The sequence below is a fragment of the Panthera onca genome, chromosome X (genome assembly GCF_046562875.1).
Source record: "Panthera onca isolate mPanOnc1 chromosome X, mPanOnc1 haplotype 2, whole genome shotgun sequence".
Classification (NCBI taxonomy): Eukaryota; Metazoa; Chordata; class Mammalia; order Carnivora; family Felidae; genus Panthera; species Panthera onca.
Window position 1 is genome coordinate 109,686,160 of NC_138357.1, and position 27,027 is coordinate 109,713,186.

The 27,027-nt window shown below is 39.4% G+C and overlaps 1 protein-coding gene across 1 annotated transcript; it reads right to left on the bottom strand.

Moving 5' to 3' along the window:
• Positions 1 to 569: 569 nt before the first annotated feature.
• EIF2S3 (eukaryotic translation initiation factor 2 subunit gamma) lies at positions 570 to 18,486 on the bottom strand. The gene is made up of 12 exons (XM_081793362.1): positions 18,362 to 18,486; positions 17,762 to 17,825; positions 15,726 to 15,853; positions 15,517 to 15,638; positions 14,028 to 14,122; positions 12,588 to 12,746; positions 11,026 to 11,160; positions 9,864 to 9,958; positions 9,140 to 9,284; positions 7,776 to 7,945; positions 7,199 to 7,371; positions 570 to 991 (listed from the first exon to the last, which is right to left on the bottom strand). Exons 1-12 carry the CDS (start codon positions 18,428 to 18,430, stop codon positions 928 to 930), a joined length of 1,419 nt encoding a protein of 472 aa, XP_081649488.1. The 5' UTR covers positions 18,431 to 18,486; the 3' UTR covers positions 570 to 927.
• Between the last annotated feature and the right edge of the window lie 8,541 nt (positions 18,487 to 27,027).

The following is a 27,027-nucleotide window of genomic DNA, read 5'->3' on the forward strand; positions in this document are numbered from 1 at the left end:
AGGAGAATCTTAGAGACAAAAAAATAAAAATAAAAATAAAAATAAAAATAAAAATAAAAATAAAAAAGCACAGCACAGGGAAAGTGCCAGAACATGGAAAATGACATCTTGAAAGGTCCAACGGTTACTAATACTAGACTCTACATTACAGCCTGATTAATCAGTTAAGAAAAAACAAAATAAGGCCTAGAAAGATCTCTGTTACTCATCTAGAATCATCCGGTGTAAGAACATTTTGCAATGGGGGAAAGCTAGAGGGTTTCAGGTAATAAGCAATGCAGAAACAACTGCAGGGCATCAGGGAGAGGATGAGGAGAAGCGGCTCTAGTTTCCTGTGTTCCAGTTAAGGAAACGAGGAAGGGGATGGAAAGGTGCGTCCAGGAGAATGGGCCCCTATGATCTAAAGGGTAATGTTTTATTAATTTCCTTTTCACTCACAGTTTCAAACATAAAGCAACATTAAATATGGGGCAAAGGAAAGCTGGTTTCCAAGAATTTGTGCCTTCAAGTTTTTACTTGGTATAACAGTTCTTCAAGCCTGGAACTATTCAAAGATGAATCATGCAAAATAAGAAGAAAACCTTTATTTCAAACAGGTTTCTTGGTACGTGTGCTACAGCAAAGGCTGGTTGTAGCAATTTCATTTCAAACCTGTGATCATGTATAAATTAGACATTATTTGGGAATGATTAATTTCTGCTAAAATGTAGATTCAATCCAACATTATGCCAATTTTTACATTTATTGTAGATCCTAATTTAGCAGTAGAGGTTAAATTTTCATGACCAAAAAATGAGAATAACCTTAGAGCTGCCACTAAGGTAATGAGCTGTGAAATTAATTTCCCAGTACTGCTATGAAAATATACCCCTAGGTTGTAAAGACAAATTCTGATTCCATCCAAATGTATTATTTAACTGGAATTCTTCAGTCATCATCTACTGTTGGCTTGATCGTCACTCCTCTTCTTATTTGGCCCCAGCCAATTAAACTGCAAAAAACAAAATTTTTAAATCATGAATTTTACACCTCTTTCATTATCATTACCACACAATCATATGACGTAAGTGGTTTTACTTGCCTATCTGCTATGAATGTTTCCAAAACCTGCGCTCCATTAAGAAAGCTCACGCTATCTTCGTAGATTCTCAGGCTCACAAAGATGGGCTCCAGAGATAATAAATGACCAAAAAAAGCAAACAAAAAGTTGCTACTACAAATATGCTTGTCTTTATTCTATCCCTAGAATAAAGGGATACACTAATCCCTCCAGAACCACCAGTCTAGTCCACCAAAGTATTCATGCTGATACACAATCTACCACAGCCTGATTTTCTAAAATATCTCATTCTCTATCCTTTCCTCATTGAAAAATGCTTTTTTACCATTCACAGCACTCGACAGATCACAAAGGATTTAGCATGACCTTGGCTGGTAAAGAAAACTTAGAGAGGAAGTAGAATATATAGTCTGGTAGCAGATTACTCTCAGTAGCAGAGGAACCTCTGCTCCCTTTTGGTGTTTTCTCTAATCAATGAGTAGGCTGGATTGCTACCTCAGCAATAGCTTCTAGAACAAAACCCATCTCATGGGGTAAAACCACAACTCTAAAGAACGTAAATCATTCAGATGTTCTCATTTAAAAATATTAACACACTTGCTAAATTAAATTTGATTTTTAAATACTTTTATTATTGAAGTATAGTTGGTATATATTGTATCGGTTTCAGGTATACAATATAGCGATTGGACAATTCTCTGTATTACTCAATGCTTACCATTAAGTGTACTCCCCATCTGGTGCCACACATTCTATTATTGACCATGCTCCTTCAATTGTTACTTTTCATCCCCAGAACTTACTTATTTTATAACTGGAAGCCTTAATCCCCTTCACCCATTGCACCCATCCCCCTACCCACCTCACTCCACCACCAGAAATCAATCTGTCCCTGTATTCACGAGCCTGCTTGTTTTGTTTTTTTAGATTCCACATACAAGTGAAAGCATATAATATTTGTCTTTCTCAGGGCACCGGGGTGGCTCAGTTGGTTAAGCGTCTGACTGAGGCTCAGGTCATGATCTCGCGGTTCGTGGGTTTGAGCCCCGCATCAGGCTCTGTGCTGGAGCCTGCTTTGGATTCTGGGTCTCCCTCTCTGCCCTTTCCCAACTTACACTCTGCCTCTCAAAAAATGAGTAACATTTAAAAGTAATAATATTTGTCTTTCTCTTATTTAACTTAGTGTAATAGCCTCTAGCTCCATCCATTTTGTCACAAATGACAAGATTTAAATATTTTTTGGGCTGAGTAATATTCTGTTGTGTACATATACCACATCTACTTTATCCAATCATCTATGGATGGACACTTGGCTACTGTAAATAACACTGCAATGAACATAGGGGTGTACCTTTTCAAATTAGTGTTTTCATTTTTGGGGGGGGGGGTAAATACCCAGTAGCGGAATTACTGGTATTTTTAAGTTTTTGATGAACTTCCATAATGTTTTCCACGGTATTTGCCACCAATTTACATTCCCACAAACATGCATGAAGGTTCCCTTTCCTCCACATCCTTGCCAAACACTTGTCTTTTTTATACTAGCCATTCTGAGTAATGTAAGGTGATATCTCATTGTGGTTTTGATTTGCATCTCCTTGATGATGAGTGATATTGAACATTCTTCATGTGTTTGTTGATAATCGGTATGCCTTTGGAAAAATGTCTATTCAGATGCCCATTTTTTACTTGAATTGTTTGGGGTTTTTCAGTGTTGAGTTGTACAAGTTCTTCATATATTTTGAATATTAACCCTTCATTGGAGCTATCATTTGCAAATACCTTCTCCCAATCAGTAGGTTGTCTTTTCATTTTGTTGATGATTTCTTTTATTGTGCAAAAGCTTTCTATTTTGGTATAGTCCCAATAGTTTATTTTTGCTTCTGCTTCCCTTGCCTGAGGAGACATACCATAAATATGTTGCTAAGGCTAATATCAAAGATCAGTATGTTTTAAGTTTTGTGGTTTCGGGTCTTTAATCCATTTTGAATTTATCTTTGTGTATGGTGTAAAAAAGTGGTCCAGTTTCACTCTTTTGTGTGTAGTCATTCAGTTATCCCACCACAATTTATTGAAGAGACACTTTTTTCCGCACTGTGTATTCTTGCCTTCTCTGTCATAGATTAATTTACCACTTAAGTGAGGGTTTATTTCTTGGCTATCTTGTTCCATTCGTCTATGTGTCTATTTTTGTGCCGGTACCATACTGTTTTGATTACTACAGCTTTGCAGTATAGCTTGAAATCTGGAATTGTGATATCTCCAGCTTTATACTTCTTTCTCAAGACTACTCTGGCTATTCGGAATTTTTTGTGGTTCCATACAAATCTTCGGATTGTGTGTTCTAGTTCTATGAAAAATGATATGGTATTTTTTTAATGTATTTTGAGAAAGTGAGAACGAGCATACAAGCAAGGGGAGGGAGGAAGAGAGAGAGAATCCAAAGGAGGCTCTGTGCTAACAGCCCTACACAGATGGGGCTTGATCCCATGAACTGTGAGATTATGACCTGAGTCAAAATCAAGAGTCAGACGCTTAACCGACTGAGCCACCCAGGCAACCCAATGCTATGGTATTTTGATAGGAATTGCACTGAATCTGTAGATTGCTTTGGACAGTATCGACATTTTAATAGTAATTCTTCCAATCCAAAGAAGGGAAGCCTGGGTTGCTCAGTCGGTTAAGTGTCCGACTGGGGCTCAGGTCATGATCTCAAAGTTCCTGGGTTTGAGCCCCGTGTCGGGCTCTGTGCTGACAGCTCAGAGCCTAGAGCCTGCTTCAGATTCTTTGTCTCCCTCTCTCTCTGCCCCTCCCACAGTCACACATGGTCTCTCTCCTTCAAAAATAAGCACAGGGGCACACGGTTAGCTCAGTTGATTAAGTGCCCGACTTGGGCTCAGGTCATGATCTCAGTTTGTGAGTTCAAGTCACGTATCGGGTTCTGTGCTGACAGCTCAGAGCCTGGAGCCTGCTTCAGATTCTGTGTCTCCCTCTCTCTCTGCCCCTCCCCTGCTGTCTCTCTCTCTCAAAAATAAACATTAAAAAATAAATAAATGTTAAATTTTTTCTGTAAATAGTAATTCTTCCAATTCATAAGCATGGTATATCTTTCCATTTATTTGTGTTGTCTTCACTTTCTCTCACCAAAGTCTTACAGACCAAGGAGTATAGGTCTTCCTTGGTTAAATTTATTCCCAAGTATTTTATTCTTTTTGGGGCAACTGTAAATAGGATTTTAATGTTTATTTATTTTTGAGAGACAGAGACACAGAGTGAACAGGGGAGGGCAGAGAGATGGGGACAGAGAATGTGAAGCAAGCTCCAAGTTCTGAGCTGTGAGCACAGAGCCTGATGTGGGGCTCGAACATGAGATGTGAGATCATGACCTGAGCAGAAGTCGGATGCTTAACCAACTGACACACCCAGGTGCCCCTAAATTTTTTTTTCGACGTTTATTTATTTTTGAGAGAGAGAGAGACAGAGCGCAAGCAGGGGAGGGGCAGAGAGAGAGGAAGACACAGAATCTGAAGCAGGCTCCAGGCTCTGAGCCATCAGCACAGAGCCTGAGGTGGGGCTCGAACCCACAAACCATGAAATCATGATGGAGCCGAAGTCAGACATTTAGCTGACTGAGCCACCTAGGCGCCCCCATTTATTACTAGTTTTAACAGTTTTATGGTGGAGTCTTGCTAATTTTTAAGCAAAATCTAAAGTTTCATTTGGACAGAGATCTCTTAAAGGATTAGCGGGCAGACACAAAAAAATCCTTTTATTTTAAATCTATTCTGATCTAGGAATTGTACCATTCTGAGACTAATACACTCCATGCTGTGAGTTTTTCAAAGTTTACTATTTAAGCCTATTTTAAAATACCCCGGAAATCATTATGTCTATAATAGCAAATAGTATAATCATACCAAAGAATAAAATCAAATGACATAAATCACCACAAAGCAGGATTATTTACTTAAAATTCAACCAAAAGTTAAACTCTGTCTCAATTAGAGAATAATGATTCAGATCGATTTTCTGAACAGTAAGTGATGAGAAACCTTCATGGGGCACGGTATCAGGAAAGCCTTAATAAGGGAAGTACTGAGGAAAAAACAGACAGCCAAAGATATGAATAATTATGACAACAATGAGGACACAGAACAATGTAATTTAGAGGGTTTATATGAGACAAAGAAGGAAGAAACATAAAATGCATTGAAGCAGGCTTCCAGAAAGGTCCTGAATATCATAAAGTAATGAGAAGCTACTGAAAATTATTGAACATATCATAATAAAGATGTTTTAGGAAGATTAATTTTGACCGAATTCTTAACTAACAAAGGAAGAGGTAAATTAGGAATCTTTGGCAGTAACTTTTAGGTGTGAAAGAATGGCTATAGGGATATAATGAGGTCACAAAGAATAGGAAGGGTAGTTGCAGTAACTAACCAGGTAACTAAAAGCAAAGAGAAGTCTAAGATGTGTGTGTGTTTCCTAGCTCTATCCACTCAAAAGACCTAGAAGGAATAGCACCCTAGGAACAATGAACACACCTGGCACCTACATCTTCATTTCTAAATACCATTTCCCACTAAAAGAAACCAGGCTTGGAAAAACGGCCAATTTTAAAACTGGAGCATGGGAGGTATGAGAGGAGTTTGGAACATTTTGTGCCAGCAAGTAAGGAACTATTTAAAAAAAAAAAAAAAAAAAGGTGGGGACGTATCAAAAGGACACAGGAGCCAGCCTCAAGAGTCTCTACTGGATGAATCCTGAACAATCTGGGTATCAAAATAAATAAGGACAGTAATGAATCATAACCTACTGAATAAAATAGGACTTCACGAGGCTAAATTATAACTACTTAAGTAAATAATAGGGAAGAATAATAAATGAGAAGTGGCAGGTTTGGGGGAGGGATGTCATCATTTTAATAACATAATCAAGTTCAATTCAGACAAGAATCATCAGTGGATGAAGAGGAGACTAATCACATAGTCTCAACTAGTCTCCCCACAAAATGAGGTGCATAGGTAAAAAGAGTAACTATAGGGGCGCCTAGGTAGCTAGGTTGAGTGTCTGACTTTGGCTCAGGTCATGATCTCACGGTTCATGGGTTCGAGCCCCATGTTGGGCTCTGTGCTAACAGCTTGGAGCCCGGAGCCTGCTTCAGATTCTGTGTCTTCCTCTCTCTCTCTGCCCCTCCCCCACTCGCACTCTGTCTCTCAAAAATAAAAAAATTATTTTTTAAAAAGTTAAAAAAAAAAAAGAGTAACTATATAGAAAATGGGAACAAAACCTTACTTGCATAATCAAAATTAACCTTAACGAGGAGGAGCAATCAGATCTCATGTGCCTCTGGCTATGATTCCCTGAGGAGGCATCACCAACTATATAAAGTATTCCAGCCAAGACTACATAACCTGAATCTCATCTTAAGAAATTTCAGATAAAGTGAGGAAGAGTCTAAAAACCAGCTTATATTCTTCAAAATAGTCTATGTCAAGTAAGACAAAGAAAAGCTGAGAAAGTTTCAGATTAGAGATCAAAGAGACATGATAACTAATGCAATGCATGAGCCTAGAATGAAGGGACTAGAGGACATTATTGGGAAAAGCCGTATAACTGGATTAGTGACTGGAGATTTCAGTAATTTATCAATGCTAACTTCTTGAAGCAATTATATAAGAGAATGTCCATGTTTTTAGGAAATATACACCAACTGTGAAGAGATCAAGAGGTATGATACATACAACCTGCTCGTCAAACAGTTGAGCAAAAAGTATATACATATAGAAGAGTACTTACACGCATATGTAAAAATAAACGGTGTATCTGGGAAAAGGGAATACAGGAGGTTATGTGCAATTCTTGCAACTTTCTTGTTAAGTTTGAAATTATCTCCAAATAAAATGTTTTAAAAAGCTAAAGATAAGAGAAACATTGAATCTAAATTCACCGGTTTCTTTCATAGGTTGTGTGTATCACAGATCAGGGCTAGAGATAAAGATTTCAAAGCCATCCAAAAGAAGAGCTGAGCTACAGCCTCAATAACTGTTATGTTCAAGGTAAAGTGTGCACATACACCACCAAGAACTTAAGGGAATTGACTTTTTTATTAGTGACAGAGGCTAATAAACTTACCGCCAGTGTTTCTCAACTCTTCGGCTAAGAGCAATTTTTTCTCCTACTTCTGTGCACACAGGATTAGTCAGAACGATTTTGCCCAAATCGGCCTTAACTGCACTAACTCTTCCTCCTGTCGACAGGGATCCTATGTTCACCATGAGCACTTCATTCTTAGACAGCTTTTGCACCTAGGGAAGTAAATCGGGGAAAAATAAACCCTAAAATCAAGAAAATGCTTTCCAAAAAGGCATGCTTATTATTCTCCTACATCCTTGCCAACAAGAGATGTCAGCAACTGTCCATCTCTGCTGACTTAACCTAAAACTTTAAAAATCAAAATCATACGGATAGTAACAGTTTCATGTCACTGACATATGGGACATACATTTTTGTTTGGGTTTTTTTTGGCTTTTTTACTTTAAACTGATAACCATATCTAAGTTCTCAATAAATGACTTTCTGAAAGTAGAAAATCAAATTTACTCACATTTTCTTTTTCTTAATCCCATGTTAACTGTCAAAGAGTGAACCTCAAAACTGGTCTTAACATCACTGCCACTTTTCTGAAACAGGAATTACAGAGAGCACTTACCTTTGCTGCTTTCTTGTCTCCTTCAGTGCGTACACCTAGAAGCCGTCTAAGTAGGAAATAGGAGATTTCCAATTCTGTGAAGATCTCTGGTAAAGCTCCAACTGCACCAAGTACCTGTCCCACCATTCTGTCAGCTCGGCACAAAGTGGGGTCAATTTTTGTTCCTACTCCTGATATAAAACAAGATACATAAAGTCCAACTTTTTATTTCCCATTAAGCTGTCTACCCAAAACTTAGTCAAACAAGTAAAGCAAACACCTGTAAGTTTTAACACACATTTACACTTCCACACTCATGTAATAGCTACATAGGTATGACAAAATATGTCTTACCTGAAGAAAGAATCATAAACCTACGGATTTGTTGGGCCTTTGAGGACAGTCGTTTGATTTAAATTCTAAACAAAGGACAGAAATGATAGCCTAACTCAAAAGTTGAGTGTGACTACACTTAATAAAGAGTAAGAAGATACAAAATTCATAATGAGTAATTTATAGAATATTTGCCTGCCAATTCTCCCCTGGAGGGCTAATCAAAAGAAAAAAAAAAAAAAAACTTCATGACTTCATTATCTGATTCCTAGGATCCACTTCAAAATACTTTAGCTGTGTATGAGGAGAGGGAAGAAAATATAAAGATGAAGCAAAATAAAGTATTGACAACTGTTCAAGCTGGGTGGTGGCTACATGAGCATTATCGTTAAATTATATACAATAAACTATTAATTACAAGATAGGATAAAAAAATGAATTATATACCTAAAGACCAGAGAACCAAAAGACAAACTCCTTCTTTATCCAACAATTTCTTCTTTAATCCAAAGGTACAATAGGTCTAATTCTTACTAAATCTTATCTTTTTCTGGGTATCTGGTAATAACAATAAGTTTTAAGTGACCAGGAAATCCATAAATCATCTCAGTAATTCCTATATAATCAGAGTTATTTTTTTAGTCTCACCTCAGAGTAAATATGATCTGACATGATTCAAGTGACATTTGTGGGTAACTTTCCATTTGCAAAACACACACACAAAAACAACCACTCTCTACCGCCATAACTGTGTAGACAAAAAAGTATACTTGGGTGTTTTAACACTGGGTCATAAAACTTACTTTATTGCTAAAAGGCATTCCTTTATATACTAAACCAAAATGTATTCTTCTTTATGCTTAAAATAATTTTTATCAACACATGAAACCATCTTATGAACTAAAATCAACAGCTTAACCACACAAACATTCCCCCAACCCAATCATTTAAAATACCCAATTAAAAATCTACAATACACCTTTTTGGGTACTCCTTTTCCCACGAAAAATACCACAAATTAAAAACGTAAGGTTAAGAAAAGAAATCCTTACCAATAAGACCTCCTGGAGCAGCATACTGAAGATCATTATGCTCCGCAAAAAGTGACACGATTTTCGAAAAGATTGGTTTACACATGAGTTTTCCTTCACTATCTTTGGAAACAATACCAGGTCTGACTTCTATCTCTTGGCCCACCTGTAAACATGTAAGTTTGTAATTAGAATCACCCTGGGATGATACAATTACCACTTACATATCAAAAGTCCTAACAGGAAGACCCCATAACTGAAAAGGCAATTCTTTTTCTATGTCAAAGACTGCTGTTAAAAAACAAAACAAAACAAAACAAAACAAAACAAAACAAAACAAAAAACAGACATAGAGTTTCAAAACCAGAACCATTCATCCAACTGTTGCTAGCTACATACCACACACACCTCTCTCCATACTCCGAAAATAGTACTTTCTGTTTGGAGTATCCATACTATCCACCTTATGATTAAAACAAGAGAAAAACAGGGGCTCCTGGACAGCTCAATCAGTTAAGCATCTGACTCTGGACTTTGGCTCAAGTCATGTTCTCATGATTCATGAGACTGAGCCCACATCAGGCTCTGCGATGACAGCATGGAGCCTGCTTGGGATTCTCTCTCCCTCTCTCTCTGCCCTTCCCCTACTCGAGATCTCAGTATCTCTCTCTCAAAATAAACAAACATTAAAAAAAAAAGACAAGGGAAAAACAAACAAAACAAAGACAATAAAAATCCAGTTCACCTTTAATACTCCTTTTAGAATACTACCACCAGCTACACCACCCTTAAGGTCATCAACTTCACAGCCAGGTTTGTTGACATCAAAGGACCTAATAACTAAAAGAAAACAAAACAAATTAAAGCCAATTCTGCTCGTTTTAACTTTAAAGGAAATGTTCTTTTCTAAGTTAACTTCTACAATAGCAGCCACAGGGATGCCTGGGTGGCTCAGTCACTTAAGCCACCGACTTTAGCTTAGGTCAGGATCTCACCATATGTGAGTTCAAGCCCCGCCTCCGGCTCTGTGCTGACAGCTCAGAGCCTGGAGCCTGCTTTGGATTCTGTCTCCCTTTCTCTGCCCCTCCCCCCCCATTCGCACTCTGCCTCTCTTTCTCAAAAATAAATAAATCTTAAAGAAAAAAAATTAAAAAATAAATAAAACAGCAGCCACATAATTCTTATACACACAGGGGTGACTTTATACAAAATCTATTATTATTACTCCTACATTTATTGCAGCCTTACTTATGATGAAAAAAGGGGAAATAAGTTAAAAGTTAATTGATAGGGGGCATATGATGGTACACCCATACTATGGAATATCACGCAGTTATTAAAAAAAACAATGTTTAAGGAGCTCCTGGGCAGCTCCGTCAGTTAAGCGTCCAACTCTTGATTCTGGCTCAGGTTCTGGGATCCCATGGTTCATGGAATCTAGTTCCATGTTGGGCTCTGTGCTGACAGCGCAGAGCCTGCTTGGGATTCTCTCTCCCCCTCTCTGCTCCTCCCCACTCACGCTCATATTCTCTCTCAAAATAAACTTAAAAAAATTTTTTTATAAGGATGGTAATTTATTATCACCTCTGTAGAAAGAAAAAGTATTAATAAACACCCTTAGAGGAAAATCACTAATGTGAAAAAGATCAAATTAAGAGTTAAAGACAGGGGTGCCTGGGTGGCTGAGTCAGTTAAAGTGTCCGACTTCGGCTCAGTTCATGATCTCACGGTTCATGGGTTCGAGCTTCATGTGGGGATCTGTGCTGACAGCTCAGAGCCTGGAGCCTGCTTCCGATTCTGTGTCTCCCTCTCTGCCTCGCCCTCTTCCGCTGCTCATGCTTTGTCTCTCTCTCTAAAATGAATAAACATCAAAAAAAATAAAAATAAAGACAAATACTGTCACTTACCAATGAGTCGGGGTTCTGAAGTAAAGTCTCTTGGGGGTACTGGAATTTTCTTCACTATGTACTCACAGACAACTTCAATATTGTATTTCAGCTGAGCGGAAATTGGAATAATAGGAGCTCCTTCTGCTACTGTACCTATAGGAAATTCAGATTAAGATTCTTTAGTTTAACAGAACTTCATCTGTGTTACATGAAACACTTAAGATTGCTCAAACAAATGCCTAAACATCCCCCCACAAATGCCAGCAACAGGATAAAAGTGATAATTCTGTTTAGAAAGGTGGCAGTATTGTTTGTTCTATTCCTGAAAATGAACACTAGTTCCTTTGCAGAAAAAAACTGCTAAAATATATTAACATATATATTTAATATACTAAAAATGATAACACTGTCTAAAGGAATAAAATACTAACACTCCTGGGAAAGAGCACTTTACTAGTTGAAAGATTTCTAATAATATGTAATTAACCTCCCAATAAATGTCAAAGTAAAACTACAGACTCGGTGCTAATCAAAGACTACTGGCTCATATAATATTTCCTCCTTATTAATTATATGTCAAACAGGCTGGGCAAAGAAATGAACCAAACATAATTAGATTTTCATCAAAAGGACTTATTCTTTTTCATAACAACAGAACTGAGTTCACAGGAACTCAACCTTTCCACCAACAAGGCTAAGAGAGAATTGTCAACAACATGCATCATGTCTGCTGTGAAATGAAAAACACCATGCTGTTAGAGAAACAGACACTATAAAGGCTAAATAAATCATTGTCAGTTCCAATGATCAAAGTAACTACCTGGTAAGAATAAATAGTATAAGACCTAAGTATAAAAAAAAATGCTTTTGTTCTTTAAAGTAAGTTATTATTTTTTTTAAATCTGATAGTTTCCAGGATACAAACTTCAGCTCTTTCAGTCAGCAGAAATATACTTTGGTTTATCTTTCCAATTATAAAATAAAAAATCACTGGGATGAAATGTACAGCATGGGGAATGTAGTCAGTAATAATGTAAGAACTGTGCGCGAAGACAGTTGGTGACTCCACTTACTACGTGGAGCATTGCATAATGTATAAAATTGTCGAAACTGTTGAATCACTATGTTGTATGCTTGAAACTAATGTAATAGGAGGTCAACTATACTTCAATAAAAAAAATTTTCAGGGGCGCCTGGGTGACGCAGTCAGCTAAGCATCCAACTTCGGCTCAGGTCATGATCTCATGGTTCGTAAGTTCGAGCCCCACATGAGGCTCTCTACTGTCAGCACAGAGTCTGCTTCAGATCCTCTCCTTTTCTCCCTGCCCCTCTCCCGTGCTCACTCGCTTGCTCTCTCTCAAAAATAAACATTAAAACCAAGTTTATTAAATTCAGAAACAAAGATTTCACTAGTTGTGTTAGGTGGCTAACAAATACTAGGGAGGGAAAGAAGGCTTAAAATCCATAAATGTATTCTATTTCAGATAGTCTATTATACTAAAAGGTAATTTAACATCTGTATCTGGACTATATACGTGTCTAAACAATTCACAGATTTATTAAGTATCACGGCTTCTTACCTTGTACAAATGCAAGGATCTGTTCATACTGCTCTTTAGCCTGACTTTCTTTTACCAAATCAATTTTATTTTGTAGAATCAAAATATGCTTCAGTTTCATGATTTCTATGGCAGCCAGGTGTTCAGATGTCTGAGGTTGAGGACAAGACTCATTACCAGCTAGATGACAAAGAATCAGAAAGATGCCATGAGAATCAGCTGGAAATATTAAGACCAGGCAAATCCACAGGGACAGAAAGCAGATAAATGGTTGCCAGGAGCTAGAGGGAGGGATATGGTACACAGTGACTGTTTAACGGGCATGTGGTTTTCCTTTTGGGGCAATGAAAATATTCTGGAACTAGAAGATGGTGATGCTCGTCTAACACTGTGAATGTACTTAATGTCACTGAGTTGTACAGTTTAAACAGCTAAAATGGTAAATTTTATGTCTATTTTACTACCAAAAAAATTTTTACCTGGCATCTAATAAAGAAAATTTGTCCAGGTCTTATCCTTACTCAAGGCAAAAGTCCTGACTATTATTGCCAGGCGTCCACCTTTTGCCCTTGCTTCACTCTCTGTGCTTGCATTCATTACAGCCTCCAAATCATTTGGCTCTCATCCCTGATCCTAAGCAAGAAGCTTGGAATCAACAAGTTTGGCATTTAGGGTCTGCCCTTAGCTTTTGTTCAAGGGTAAGTCATAGCCCTCTGGCTCTATTCAGTCTTAGAGATGTTTTGGCCCAGTCCAGCTCCTGAGGGGCAGAGAGTAATTCAGAAGGGAAGACGCTTATTACATTCTGTGAATTTCAACTACCATCAAAGGGTACTCTCTAACAAAGGGAGGGAAGAACACTAAACGTGAAGATAACCAACAGTGTATCACATAGAAATGAGCACGTTTTGTTGTGCACTCCAATGATCATTTTCCCTAAGCAGTGATGTTCAGATGTCCTGTACTGTATATACGTGGCATGCTTTTAAAAATTATGTTCCATGTCAATGAAATCTCTTAAGAGCTCACATAAGAAACCCTAGCTTTGAAAACCCCAATGAGGTCTACACTTTAGCACTTATTAGGAGATATGCATCTAAATAAAACCACTATGTGTCAATGTTGCAGTGGACGACGCACAGACCAAAAAAAAAAAAAGGCACGTTTATAACTAAATTTAAAACTAAAATAAGAAATCATTTCACGTGATCTAGACGGGAAAAACGCACTATCGACTTTTTCAAAATATATACTACTGTAAGGATTCACCTGTCAGCCCCAGATCTTGTTTACTATCGTGTGACAGCTGGTAGGCAGGGATGTCATCCTAGTTGACATGTTACCTCCCGTCGGTGTCACCCTTAGGTAAGGGAAATGGCCCTTAATGGCCTTGGTTCTCGTTTCAATATCCCACCCTGGATTCGTTCCACACTGATCTGTCCAAGGCAGCTTTGATGTATTTACCTATCAGCAGAAGGGCTGCATCCATCACTGCTGCACCGTTCAGCATAGTCGCCATCAAAATATCGTGGCCGGGGCAATCAACAAAGGATACGTGTCTAATAATTAAGAAGTAACAATGAGTCCTAAGATCAATCTGTATTTCCGCAGACAGAAATTCCCAAATCCAATCAAAAGGAATAGGGTATAGAGTATGGTACAGAGTATATGCTGGAAATGTCATTAATTTGAAAGCTAAAACAGTGTTAACAGAACAGGCACTGCCATCTGAAAGAATAACTTGCCAAAAATTCCTCTAACACCTTGAAAAGCTGGAACTGCTAATGTGAAGTAGAGACAGCAGTACTATTTTAATAAAACTATACTACTCATTCAGAATCACTATATCCAAAAAGTGTAGGCTCACAATGACATGATCTCAAACAGAGGTTAGCCGACTAAGGCCCTTAGGCCAAACCTGGCCCATACCCACTCAAGCACATATTATTTGTATTTGCTTTCATAACACAAGAGCAGAGATGAGTAGCCTCTTCACAGAGAACCTATGGTCTGCAAAGCTGTAAATATTTACAATTTGGCCATTTATAAAAAAACGTGATCTCTGATCAAGGACCAGAACTAGGGTAAGGCCAAGGGAGGAATCTGCCTCAGGTGCAAAGTTTAAGACGGTGCCAAAAAAACCCGCTAATCAAAATAAATAATATTTAAATTTAAGATTGTTAAAACAAAATTAATGCAAAAAAGTCCATGATGAGCAAAGTATCAAAATTAATAATGCCACAATGAGCCAAAAACAGTGATAATGAAGAGAAAAAAATCTGTAATTGTCTAATTTAAACAAACAACATTCTATTTATTAAGATTTCTTTGCATTAATTTCAAAAAGCACTGTCTCAAAATACTATTTACCCTGATTACTGAGGTGTTCGGGGGGATATTCCCCCTTATATTTGGGGCCCAAAGCAAGAGCCTCACTCTCATCTCTTAGTTCCAGCTTTGCCCCAATCTAAAATTTCTTTGTGGGCCATTCCCAATCCCACATTAACACCACTAGGCAAAAGTCTGTATCCTCTGATAAAAAACTAGGATATGAATCATATTCAGAAAACAGATGGGTAACAAGACCATGTATTTAAGAGAGGTAATTAAATATTGCTTTGTTCATCCACTATCTAAAAAACAGAAACAACATTGTTTAAAAGAAATTTGGGAAGCCTGGCAAAAAGCATCCCCTAAATCCAAACAGCTGTGTTTCCACCTGCTTGCGTGATACCTTTCCTTTGAAGAATTTGCACTCAAGTATCTAAATGGAGGTTGAAATACTTGACTTTTCAAATTACTGTCATAATAGACAACCAAAACAATAAAAAATATAAAAACAAAAACATTCAGCAGTTTCATTATTTAGTATCTCAGTTAAATACTTCAAAAAGGATAATTAGAAGACAACAGAATATGACATATAAAGTGTTCTTAGCATGAAAGAGCTCACCTGACTAATTTGAAGTTCCCTTTGGTCCCTGGAATGTCTGTAGGAAACTCATCGGGCGTACTACTTCCACAGGATCTATAACATTCTGGCCGAGGACAACTTGGGTCATCAAGTTTATAAATCTAAAAGTTCCAACAAAAAAAAGATTCAAATTTGTTACGTGCACATTCAACAAAGTTATTTCTAGTTCCACAGTATACACAGCTCACCTTAGCATTAGCATATCCAAGCTTGATCGTAATATTTCTTTCTAGTTCATTTTTGAACCTGACAGTGTGAACTCCAGAAATAGCTTTTACAACTGTGGATTTCCCATGAGCTACGTGACCAATTGTACCTACAGACAAAGTACAAGAAATTAATTCATATGCATTCAATTATACCAAATACTTTTTCAAATAGCATCAGAGGAGAAAACCCAAAGCTGTAACTCCCTATAAATATCAATGTAAAACCAACTGTGACTTCAGTTTTTCCTCCTTCATATTCTTTTCTACCCAAACCTTATGCTGATACAGGTCTGAAGTGAACCTTCCATGTAAAGACAATCTTGTTCAAAAACTACAGTCAGTATAGTAAAAGCTATTCATTTTATGTTTCTAATCACATGAAAGACTGCCTTCATCTGAAATAAACGCTCTGGGAATGCAAGCTGGTGCAGCCACTGTGGAAAACAGTACGAAAGTTCCTCAAAAAACTAAAAATAGCACTACCCTACGACCCAGCAATGGCACTACTAGGCATTTATCCACGGGATACAGGTGTGCTGTTTCAAAGGGACACATGCACCCCCGTGTTTATAGCAGCACTATCAATAATAGCCAAAGTATGGAAAGAGCCCAAATGTCCATCGATGGATGAATGGATAAAGATGTGCTATATATACACAATGGAGTATTACTCGACAATCAAAAAGAATGAAATTTTGCCATTTGCAACTATGTGGATAGAACTGGAGGTTATTACGCTAAGTGAAATTAGAGAAAGACAAAAATCATATGACTTCACTCATAGGAGGACTTTAAGAGACAAAACAGATGAACATAAGGGAAGGGAAACAAAAATAATATAAAAACAAGGAGGGGGACATAACAGAAGAGACTCATAAATATGGAGAACAAACTGAGGTTTACGGGAGGGATTGTGGGAGGGGGGATAGGATAAATGGGTAAGGGGCACTAAGGAATCTACTCCTGAAATCACTGTTTCACTATATGCTAACTAATTTGGATATAAATTTTTAAAATAAATAAATAAATAAAATTAACACTTAAAAAAATTAGGTTAAATACAAAAATAAACACTCAACAAGAACATAAAATTCTATATACTAAGAAACTTTCCAGTATATCCAGAGTGAAGTAAACAGGTATGAAACAACCTGAAACAACCAAAAAGAATCCATGAAAACAAGCAAACCACCCAGGTTTAATTATGGTAATGCTAGCAAGGGTAACATATATCTTATAATTTCTTAATAACCTGATGGTAGAGCTTTACTTTCAACTAGATTTAATTGTGCTGTTTGTACAGGCTGTCAGATACTCTAACTTGACACTCAGTCAACATACCTTCTCCTCTAAAGTTCCAGATGGCAATGGGCAGGGAGAGAAACTACTTAATAACAGCTTATATACCAAATAAAATTTTTAAAAATTCTGCCCTTGCAATAACCCTGTGTGGCAAATACCACCACATTTTCAACTCCTCTGATACATACGACTACATATTGCCTTATGCTACTAAACTTTTTATATGTATCTTCTCACCTAGTCTGTAAACTAGGCAGGAACAATATGTGCTTCCCACAAAATCTGACAGGTGCTTTGCTCACAAGGGCTCAAAGTCTATTTCTTGAAAGTCTGTATCCTCATATAATTCAGGTAATCACACAAAGGAAGAGGTTAAAAAATTACTTGTCGAGATCAAACAAGTCAGGTCATGAAAAGACTAAGGCTTTGTTTACTTATTTTGAGAAAGAGAGCACGTGTGAGTGGGGGAGGGGCAGAGAGAGAGAGAGAGAGAGAGAGAGAGGAAGAAGAAGAAGAAGAAGAAGAAGGAGGAGGAGGAGGAGGAGGAGGAGGAGGAGGAGGGAGAATCCCAGGCAGGCTCTGCACTGTAAGCACAGAGCCTGATGCGGGGCTGGAACCCACAAACTGCTAGATCATGACCTGAGCCAAAGTCAAGAGTCGGATGCTTAACCACAGAGCCACCCAAGCACCCCACCAAGTTACTCTTATCTTACCTATATTAATCGTGGCTTGTCTGCTGATAACTTCGTGTGAAAGTGGCGTCAACTTGCTAACATCCTACAACCAAACATTTTTATTTTAAGTCGCTGTACATAAGACCAATCACAACTTTCCTTTGATTTTACATTTGCTCCACAGAGCTTCCAAAGCGCTTTTCCTGAAAAAGCAATCTTCTGTTCTGATGGCCGGGATGCCCTAAGAGTCCTTCATCGTTAGAGAAGACAACTCCACTCACTATGGGAGATGTGAAGGCCCGAGGCCCCCCAAACTTGACAGTATTAGGGCTAAGGACTATGTAGATACTCCCTCCCCAGACCTTCAGAAGCAAAAGCCTTAGTGACATTTAACACCATCACTTTCCAGCCGAATCCTTCGGGGGGCTCGAAATCCCACAATCTTACACCCCCATGCACAGCTCGCAGACTTGCCGGGGTACAGCCGGCGGCGCGAGCTCAGCTTAGGGCGCCCGACTCCAAGGCTCCCTCCTAATGCATGCTCCCGACATCCCGGCACTGCCTGATCTCAACCCCTCCCGGGAGGCTCTATCACTCACTTCTGAGCTCCCTCCGTATCCCTGCAGCACGAAACCTTACCAAGGTGGCGAGATCCTGGCGAGAAAGATGCGGCTGCCCCAGAGTCACGCCAGCCTCGCCCCCCGCCATCTTGCTCCGAGAGGAAGGAAGTCGCACCAGTGGCTGCCTGACCAAGCGCAGGTCCCCTTGTAAGGGGCGGGGAAGCGGGGGCGGGAAGGCCGACTAGGGCCCACGCCTGGGAAAGGAGGCTGGCCAGTGCCGCCGGGGCCTCGCTGCTTGGACTTCTCTCCGCTTGGGTTTACACAGTGCCTGCCGGCCGACTGACTATAAACCAGGAGGCAAAGTTTCGGAATCTATTCGTGGCAGACCTGATACATATTTGTGCAGGCAACGCTGAGGGCAGCCCCATAATAAGACACCCCCGCCCCCCTTGCTAGGCGGGTGATGTAACCGCCGCGCGCTGGCGAGGGAGAAGCCATTTCCGGTTCCCGGGGGGAGGGCCGGAAGAGTTTCCCGGAGCCTGGGAATGTTCTTTGGGGTGTGGGGACAGACAGTGGGGCTGTCCTTCTTTACCGACTTCCATAATTAAATAAGGCGAGATCGGCTGGGGGTGCGGCTCTACTGTGACGGCCACGCTGGCCACATTTACGGCCCCACGCGTCACCTGGTGGGTGGGGGGAAGGGCGCCCTCGCGCGGAGGTTTGTTGAAATGGTCATGGCACAGGGATGGCAAGAGCAAAGTCCCTAACTTGTTCTCACAGGTTTCTAGGGCCTGGGAGGCGGTCCGTGGTGGCTGTAAACTGCACAGCATTGTAAGGGCGCCCAAAGAGGTTATTTTTTTAAGCTCAAACAGGAAAACCCACTTGCTTAATGGAAAGATTACCACTAAATCGGTGTTTTGAAATGTAAAGACTTTTGGGAGTTTCCTTTTTTTTTTTTTTTATGGTGTATCAAAAAGTCGAGTAATTGTTTACCTCCATTCATGTCTACACTTTACAAGTTTTCCGTCATGAACAGGTGTTCATGTTTAGCCAGCAAAAAATTTAAGGAGAGGTGAATAAGAATCTAGATTACCTGTGTTCATTGAATACTTAAGATGAAAAGGAATATATGCATTCTATCACATACGTTTTAGGTACAACAGTTTACCTAAAATGGGAAGTTCTATTTCAATAAATGCATTCATTGGTTAAGTGATGGTAGAGACTACAATGTATTATGTTTGAATGGAGGAATTTAGTTCCTACATTTAGGAACTCACACATTTGTAAGTTTATAAATTTAGAATTTCTCTTACATTCTGAATAGTTACATCAGCCAATTAAGAAAACCCATTGAGGTGATAAAAATGTAGAAATATTGAATCACTATGTTGTACACCTAAACTCATTATTATATGCCAACTATACTTCAATAAAAAACGTTGAACTAGGGGTGATGGTTGCACAATTTTGTAAATATACTAAAAACCAGTGAATTGTATGGTTTAAAAAGGGTGAATCTTATGGTATGTGAATGAAAAATAAAATTAATTGATAATAAATATAATATGCTTCATTGTCAGAAACTTGCACTGGAAGTAGAAATGTCACAAAAAATAATATTCATAAAAGATTACAGTACAGTTAAATATTGGCAATGACTCAACAAGTATTAACTTTATTTAACCTTCACAACAATCTGACGACGTAGATGGTATTATTCCCACTTTACAAGTGAGCAAACTGAGTCCACAAAAGATTAGATAACGGGCCCACAATCCCACAGTTTATAACTAACAGAGCTGGAATTCATAGGCAATTACGAGTATACTCTTTTTAAAAAATCACCTTTGAGGGGTGCCTGGGTGGCTTAGTCCGTCGAGCATCCAACTTCAGCTCATGTCGTGATCTCATGGTTCGTGGGTTCGAGCCCCACGTTGGACTCTATGCTGACAGCTCGGAGCATGGAGTCTCCTTCAGATTCTGTGTCTCCCGCCCTCTGCCCCACCCCCGTTCGACTCTCTCTGTCTCTCTCTCTCAAAAATAAAAGAATCAGCTTTGAGATAAAATTTGCATACTATGAAATTCACTCATCTGAAGTATACAATTCAATGGTTTTTAGTAAATTTACAGAGCTGTGCAACCACAACCCAGATTTTTGAATTTTCCGCCACCCCAAAGAAATCCCTCGTATCTATTTACAGTCAATCCCCATTTCCATCTCTGGCTGCCGGCAGCCACTAATGGGCTTTGTCTCTACAGACAATTTCTGGACATTTCGTATAAATGAAATCATACAATATGCAGTCTTTCGCATCTGGCTTGTTCGCTGAGCATAGTGGTTTTGAGGTTCTTCCATGTTGTTCATTCCTTTTTATTCCTGGGTAAATTCCATGGTATGGACATAGCACATTTTGTCAATCCCTTCACCAGGTGATGGATAGTTGGGTTGTCTGCATTTTGGGCTACTTTGAATAATACCATGAACACATGTGTACAAGTTTTTGTTGGGAATAATGCTCATATGAACGTTTTTATGAAAACATGTTTTCATTTCTCTTGGCAAAGATCTAGTTGTGCAATTGCTGAGTCCTACGGTAAATCTATGTTTAACATTTTGTGGAGCAGCCAAACTTTCTTCTAAGATAGCTGCACCATTTTATAGTCTTATCAGCAGTGTGTGAGGGCTCCAGTTTCTCCACATCCTCAACAATACTTGATACTGTCTCTTGTTTTTAGACATTCTAGTAGGTGCGGTTTTCATTTGTATTTCTCTAATAACTAATGAGGCTGAGCATCTTTTCGTGTGCTTATTAGCCATTCATATTTCTTCTCTGGTAAAATAGCTATTCCAGTCCATTCTTAAGTTGGGTTGCTCATTTTATTATTGAATTGCGAGAGTTCTTTATATATTCTGGATACAAGTCTGTCTCAGATACATGATTTGCAAACGTTTTCTTCCAGTCTGTTGCTTGTCTTTTCATTTTCTTAATGGTATCTCTGCAGAGCAAAAGTTTTTAACTTTAAGTCCAATTTATTTCTTCTTCCATGAATCATTCAGTGGGTATCATTATTTAAGAACACTTTACCTAACTCAAGTTCACAAAGATTTACTCCTAGGTTTTCTTCTTAAAGGTTAACAGTTTTAGCTCTTATATTTAGCTTATGATATATTTTGAATTAACTTTTGTGTATAGTGTGAGGGAAGGCTTTAACTCCATCTTTTTACATGTGGATATGCAATTGTCCCAGCACTATTTCCCTTCCCTATTGAATTGCCTTAGCATCTTTGTAGAAAATCAATTGACCATCAATTGACCATATTTTTGGACTCTCAACACCTTTCCATTGATCTACATGTCCAAACTTAAGCCAGTACCACACTGTCTTGATTTCTGTAGTTTCATAGTACATTTTGAAATTGGAAAGTATTAAGACTTCTAACTATGTTATTTTTCAAAACTGTTTTGGCCCTTCTAGAGCTTTTGCACTTCCATATAAACTTCAGAAACAGCCTGTCAATTTCTGCCAAGAAGAAGAAGAAGAGAAAAAGAAAAAAGAAAAACAAAGAGCCTGCTGGGTTTTCGATATGGATTGCTTTGAATATGTAGACCAATTTAGGGAGACTCACCATCTTGACGATATCGAGACTTCAATATCACAGGGCTATCCTGCCTCACCTATACTTAGCATTAAATTAATGCCCCTCACCCAAACAGTGCTGCTCTCTTCTCAAGTCCCTGGGAAGCATGAAGCTCAGCCGTGCTTCGGCCTGAGCCCTGTTGCTCACGTAATGCTTTCCCAGCTTCTCCTTCAGCTCCCACCGCCCTGCGCTGTGGCGGCCCGAACTGACTTACCCAAAGTCCCTCTCTGCCCTGTATCGACAAAGACAGCTTGTCCGGAGAGAGCTATGCGATTACTGTTTTTTTTTTTTTTTCTTTTTTTAAGAACTTCGTTTTAGAACCAATAAATAACCTCAGAGCCTGGCTTCAATCCCGTCTCTATCCTTAACCACACTCAAACCCTAAAGCTGTGCTTCTGGCAACAGTAATTACTGAAGGCGGTTTTTTTTCACTTCTTTCATTGCGCAAACACCATGTAGCAGCTCTTCATGGCTCCCGCTCACCTCAACTCTGGCGCTCACACTTAGGATGTGTGTGTGTGTGTGTGTGTGTGTGTGTGTGTGTACGCACATCTACTGAAATGCTGTGCTTATGAATATGTGGCTTGTACCTTGAGGCTTCTATAGTATTGCTTTTCATTGGCTCATAAAGAACATAAAAATGATTAACTTTGGGGGGAATTTGTTCTTTCTAGCATTTTCATTTACAAGGAGGCATTGTCTACATTGTTCCCAAGTAGATAAATTTCATTAAAATGATGACATTCATTTAATCTTTTATAGATAGTGGAATTATAACAACTTGCAATAAATACTTTTCTATCTGGCTTGCCATACCACACTCTCTCTTTTACCCTTATCTCACTCGCTACTCCTCAGGCTCCTTGACAGCTCTCCATCTTTTCCTGGATGACTCCCTACTATTGGTATTGCCCCAGGGCCCAGTCCTAGTTCTACTTCTTTCAGCCCTTGGTAATCCCATAAACACTTCATGAAAATGTGGCTTGCAATGTTGAGGCTTCTGAAGCATAGGGTTATTTTTCATTATTTCAGAAGGAGCACAAAAATTACGAACTTTCTAAACACTTGTTCTTTTTGACATTTTCATTTAAAAATTTTTTAAAGTTTATTTAGAGAGAGAGAGCGAACGAGCAGGGGAGGGGCAGAGAGAGAGAGGGAGAGAGCATCCCAAGCTGGCTCCGCGCTGTCAGTGCAGAGCCCAACTCTGGGCTTGACCTCTTGAACCCTGAGGTCCTGACCTGAGCCAAAACCAAGAGTCAGAAGGTTAACGGACTGAACCATCCAGGCACCCCTGACATTTTCATTTTCAAGGGGACATTGTCTACACTGTATTTCAAGGTAAATATATTCAGTTAAAACAGCAACATTCGGGCCACCTGCGTGGTTCAGTTGGTTAAGCGTCTGACTTCAGCTCAGGTCATGATATCACAGGTCATGAGTTCGAGTCCCACATCACATAGGACTCTCTGCTGTCAGCACAGAGCCCGCTTCAGATCCCCTGTCTCTCTCTCTCTCTCTCTCTCTCTCTCTCTCTCTCTCTGCCTCTCCCACACTCAAGGTCTCTCTCAAAAATAAACATTAAAAAAATTAAAAGAAAACAAAATGGCAATGTTCACTGCACCTTTTATTGATGGTGAACATTGAGCAACTTCTACTAGTCTCTCCAGCTTGTAGCATACCATACTCCGGTCTCCTACACCTGCTCCCTGTTCTCTGGACGGCTCCCAGCCCTTGGTGTGCCCCCTTCTCTTTTCACGCCCACTCATTTCAAACCTGCTCCTCTTGAGGTCTTCCCCATGTCAGGAAATGCCAATTCCATCCTTCCAGTCACTCGGGATGGAAACCTAGGCGACTTCCTCATCTCCTCTCTTTCCTTTATTGCTACATCCAGGAAATCCAGTTGGCTCTACCTTCAGAATATTTGCTGAGTCTTGCCACTTCCCACAGTGTCTCCTTTAGCTTCTATTTCATTGTTAGATGAGTCTCCTTATCCCAGGTCCCTGCTTACATGTTCATCCACTTTAATTGTTTAATAGCCTAACTTTTTATTTATTTGTGCGTGCATATTATATTTCCAGTGGTTTTCTTTTCTTCCAATGTTACTGACATACAGCACTGTAGAAGTTTCAGGCATACAGCGTAATGACTTGACATGAATATATTGTGAAACGATTACAGTAAGTTAACATCCATCATCTCATACAGATAGAAGAGGAAAAAAACGTTTTTCCTTGTGATGAGAACTTTTAGGATTTAATCTCTTAGCAACTTTCAAATATCCCATACAGTAGTGTTAACTATAGTCACCATGTTGTCCATTACATTTAGGCCTGAATTCTATCATTTACACGAGCAGCCTTAGTGTTAGTGGTAGTGCTCCTCTTCTCAAGAGCTGCCAATGGTTCCCAATTTCTCAAAGGCCAAGGCCTTACAATGGTCTAAAAAGCTTTACACAGTCTGGTCCTTCACCTCCTTCAAGTCAAAGCTCAAAAGCAACCTCCTGCGTTGATTATCCCAGTTAAAACTGGAACACTCTTACTAATCTTTTACCCTGCTCTGTTATTTCCCACAGCGCTCATCACATTCTAATAGGCCACAGAATTTGCTTATTTATTTTGTTTACTATCTGATTTATGTAATCTTTGAGATGGCAAAGGCTTTTTATATGTTTTGGTCTCTGACAGATTCCCCAATGCTTAGAACAGGACGTGACACACAGTAGGTGTTCATAAATACCGACGGCATGAATAAGTAAATTAGCATAGTAGATTAGGATAAATTAGATTACTATTAGATTACTATAGCAAATAATTTACGGAATTAAGTAGGAGTAAAAATGCAAGATCATTTAATACGTTCATCAGTATGACATCATGGTACAGTGGAAAAAGCATGGCGTGAGAGGCCACACAGGAGGGGAGAAGCCTTTACTGCCTCGGTCTAATACGCAGCAGCCTTGGTGGTTCTTCTTTTCCCTTTCCCCTTCTTGTGTACTATGCTGTCATCCTACAGAATTATCAGCGGTTCTCTAAATAAAGCTGCCTTGCTGTCTCTTCTAGGCCTGGAACGCCCTGCGCTGTGGGGGATCCTTTACTCTCTTCCCTTTCCCCTCTATTCTTCCCTTTGCCCTGAATTTAGAAATTACTGCCTCGGGGCACCTGGGTGGCTCAGTCGGTTAAGCGTCTGACTTCGGCTCAGGGCATGATCTCACGGTTCGTGGGTTCGAGCCTCATGTCGGGTTCTGTGCTGACAGCTCGGAGCCTGGAGCCTGCTTCGGATTCTGTGTCTCCCTCTCTCTCTGCCCCTCCCCCAGTCACACTCTGTCTGTCTCTCTCTAAAAAATAAACATTTAAAAAATTTTTTAAAAGAAAGAAATTACTCCCTCTGAGACTTGTTAGACCCTCTCAAGCCTGAATTACACCCCCCCTACCTTTGTGCTGACTCACATAGCACCCCATGTTGTCTAAACCTGTCACCATGTATTGGGGACTCTGAGACCAAACCTGAATGTTTTTAAACACTTGTTAGCTGGCCACAAGCACAAAACAGTTATTCTCACAACTGCCAGCAGAGAATTGCTTGCTAGGGCTTTAAGGATGGAAGTGAAATATGAAGAAGCATTTGGTTCCAGAATCACATTGTTGAGTCCTCTTGGCCATACAGAAATAAGTCAGGTTATCAGTTCATTTTCATTGAGGTAACTCCCCACATTGGTGAAATAACAAAACATAAATACAGTAAAACCTTAGTTTGCAACCATAACCTGTTCCGGAAACATGCTTATAATCCAAAGCACTTGTATATCAAAGCAAATTTCCTCCTAAGAAATAATGGAAATTCAGATGATTCATTCCACAACCCAAAAATATTCGTTTAAAATGATTACAATCCTGTAATACAATACAAAATAATAAAGAAAATGCAAAATAAAGAATTTTTTAATGTTTACTTATTTTTTAGAGAGAGACACACAGACTGTGAGCAGGGGAGGGGCAGAGAGCAAGGGAGACACTCTGAGCTATAAGCACAGAGCCTGACGCAGGGGTTGAACTCACAAACCGTGAGATCATGACCTGAGTCGAAGTCAGATGCTTAACGAACTGAGTCACCCAGGCGCCCCAAGAAAACACAAAATATAAAGAAAAACAAATTAACCTGCACTTATCTTTGCAAACTTTCGTGGCTGGTGTGAGGGCAACAAGAGAGAGGAGGGTTATTGTGTAGGATGACTTTCACTGTCACTAACAGATGTTGACTACAGTACAATGTGAATTAACTTGTCATAGACTGTATTTAATGCAACTGGCGATAAGGCAGCAGAGGAAAGTTTCCCTCTCTGCAGGCAGCCTGACCTAGAATGAAGCAAAGCATTCTTAGGCTTACTCTTGTCTGGAAAAGCAAAGGACTGTCCATCAGTGCTTTGAAGTGACAGAAAACACACTAGTGACAGTTGTGGGCACCTTCCAACGTTCTGAAAAATTACTGATTTCTGCCAGACACCGTGGCCAAACACCAAACACCGCATCCGAGCATGGAGATGATCATCCACAATCCCGCAGTGAGAATGAGAGAGAGAGAGAGACAGACAGAGAGAGAGAGAGAGAGAGAGAACCATTGGCTCAGTTGTGATCTTGTGACATTTGGCATCATGTACTACTTGTATTGCAAGACATCGCTCGTTTATCAAGTTAAAATTTATTAGAAATGTTTGCTTGTGGGAGCGCCTGGGTGGCTCAGTCGGTTGAGCGTCCGACTTTAGCTCAGGTCATGATCTCACCGCTCCTGAGTTCGAGCCCCGCATGGGGATCTGTGCTGACAGCTCAGAGCCTGGAGCCTGTTTCAGATTCTGTGTCTCCCTCGCTCTCTGCCCCTCCCCCACTCACGCTCTGTCTTTCTCTCTCTCTCTCAAAAATAAATACATATTAAAATTTTTTTAAATAAATAAAAGCTATTAAAAAAGAGAAATGTTTGCTCATCCTGTGGAACACTCGCAAAACAAGTTACTTACAAGGAGTGATGTCTTGAAATATGAGTAGTACGTGATGCCAAACGTCACATAATCACAATTGAGCCAATGGTTCTTGAAATTCACTTTGATACAC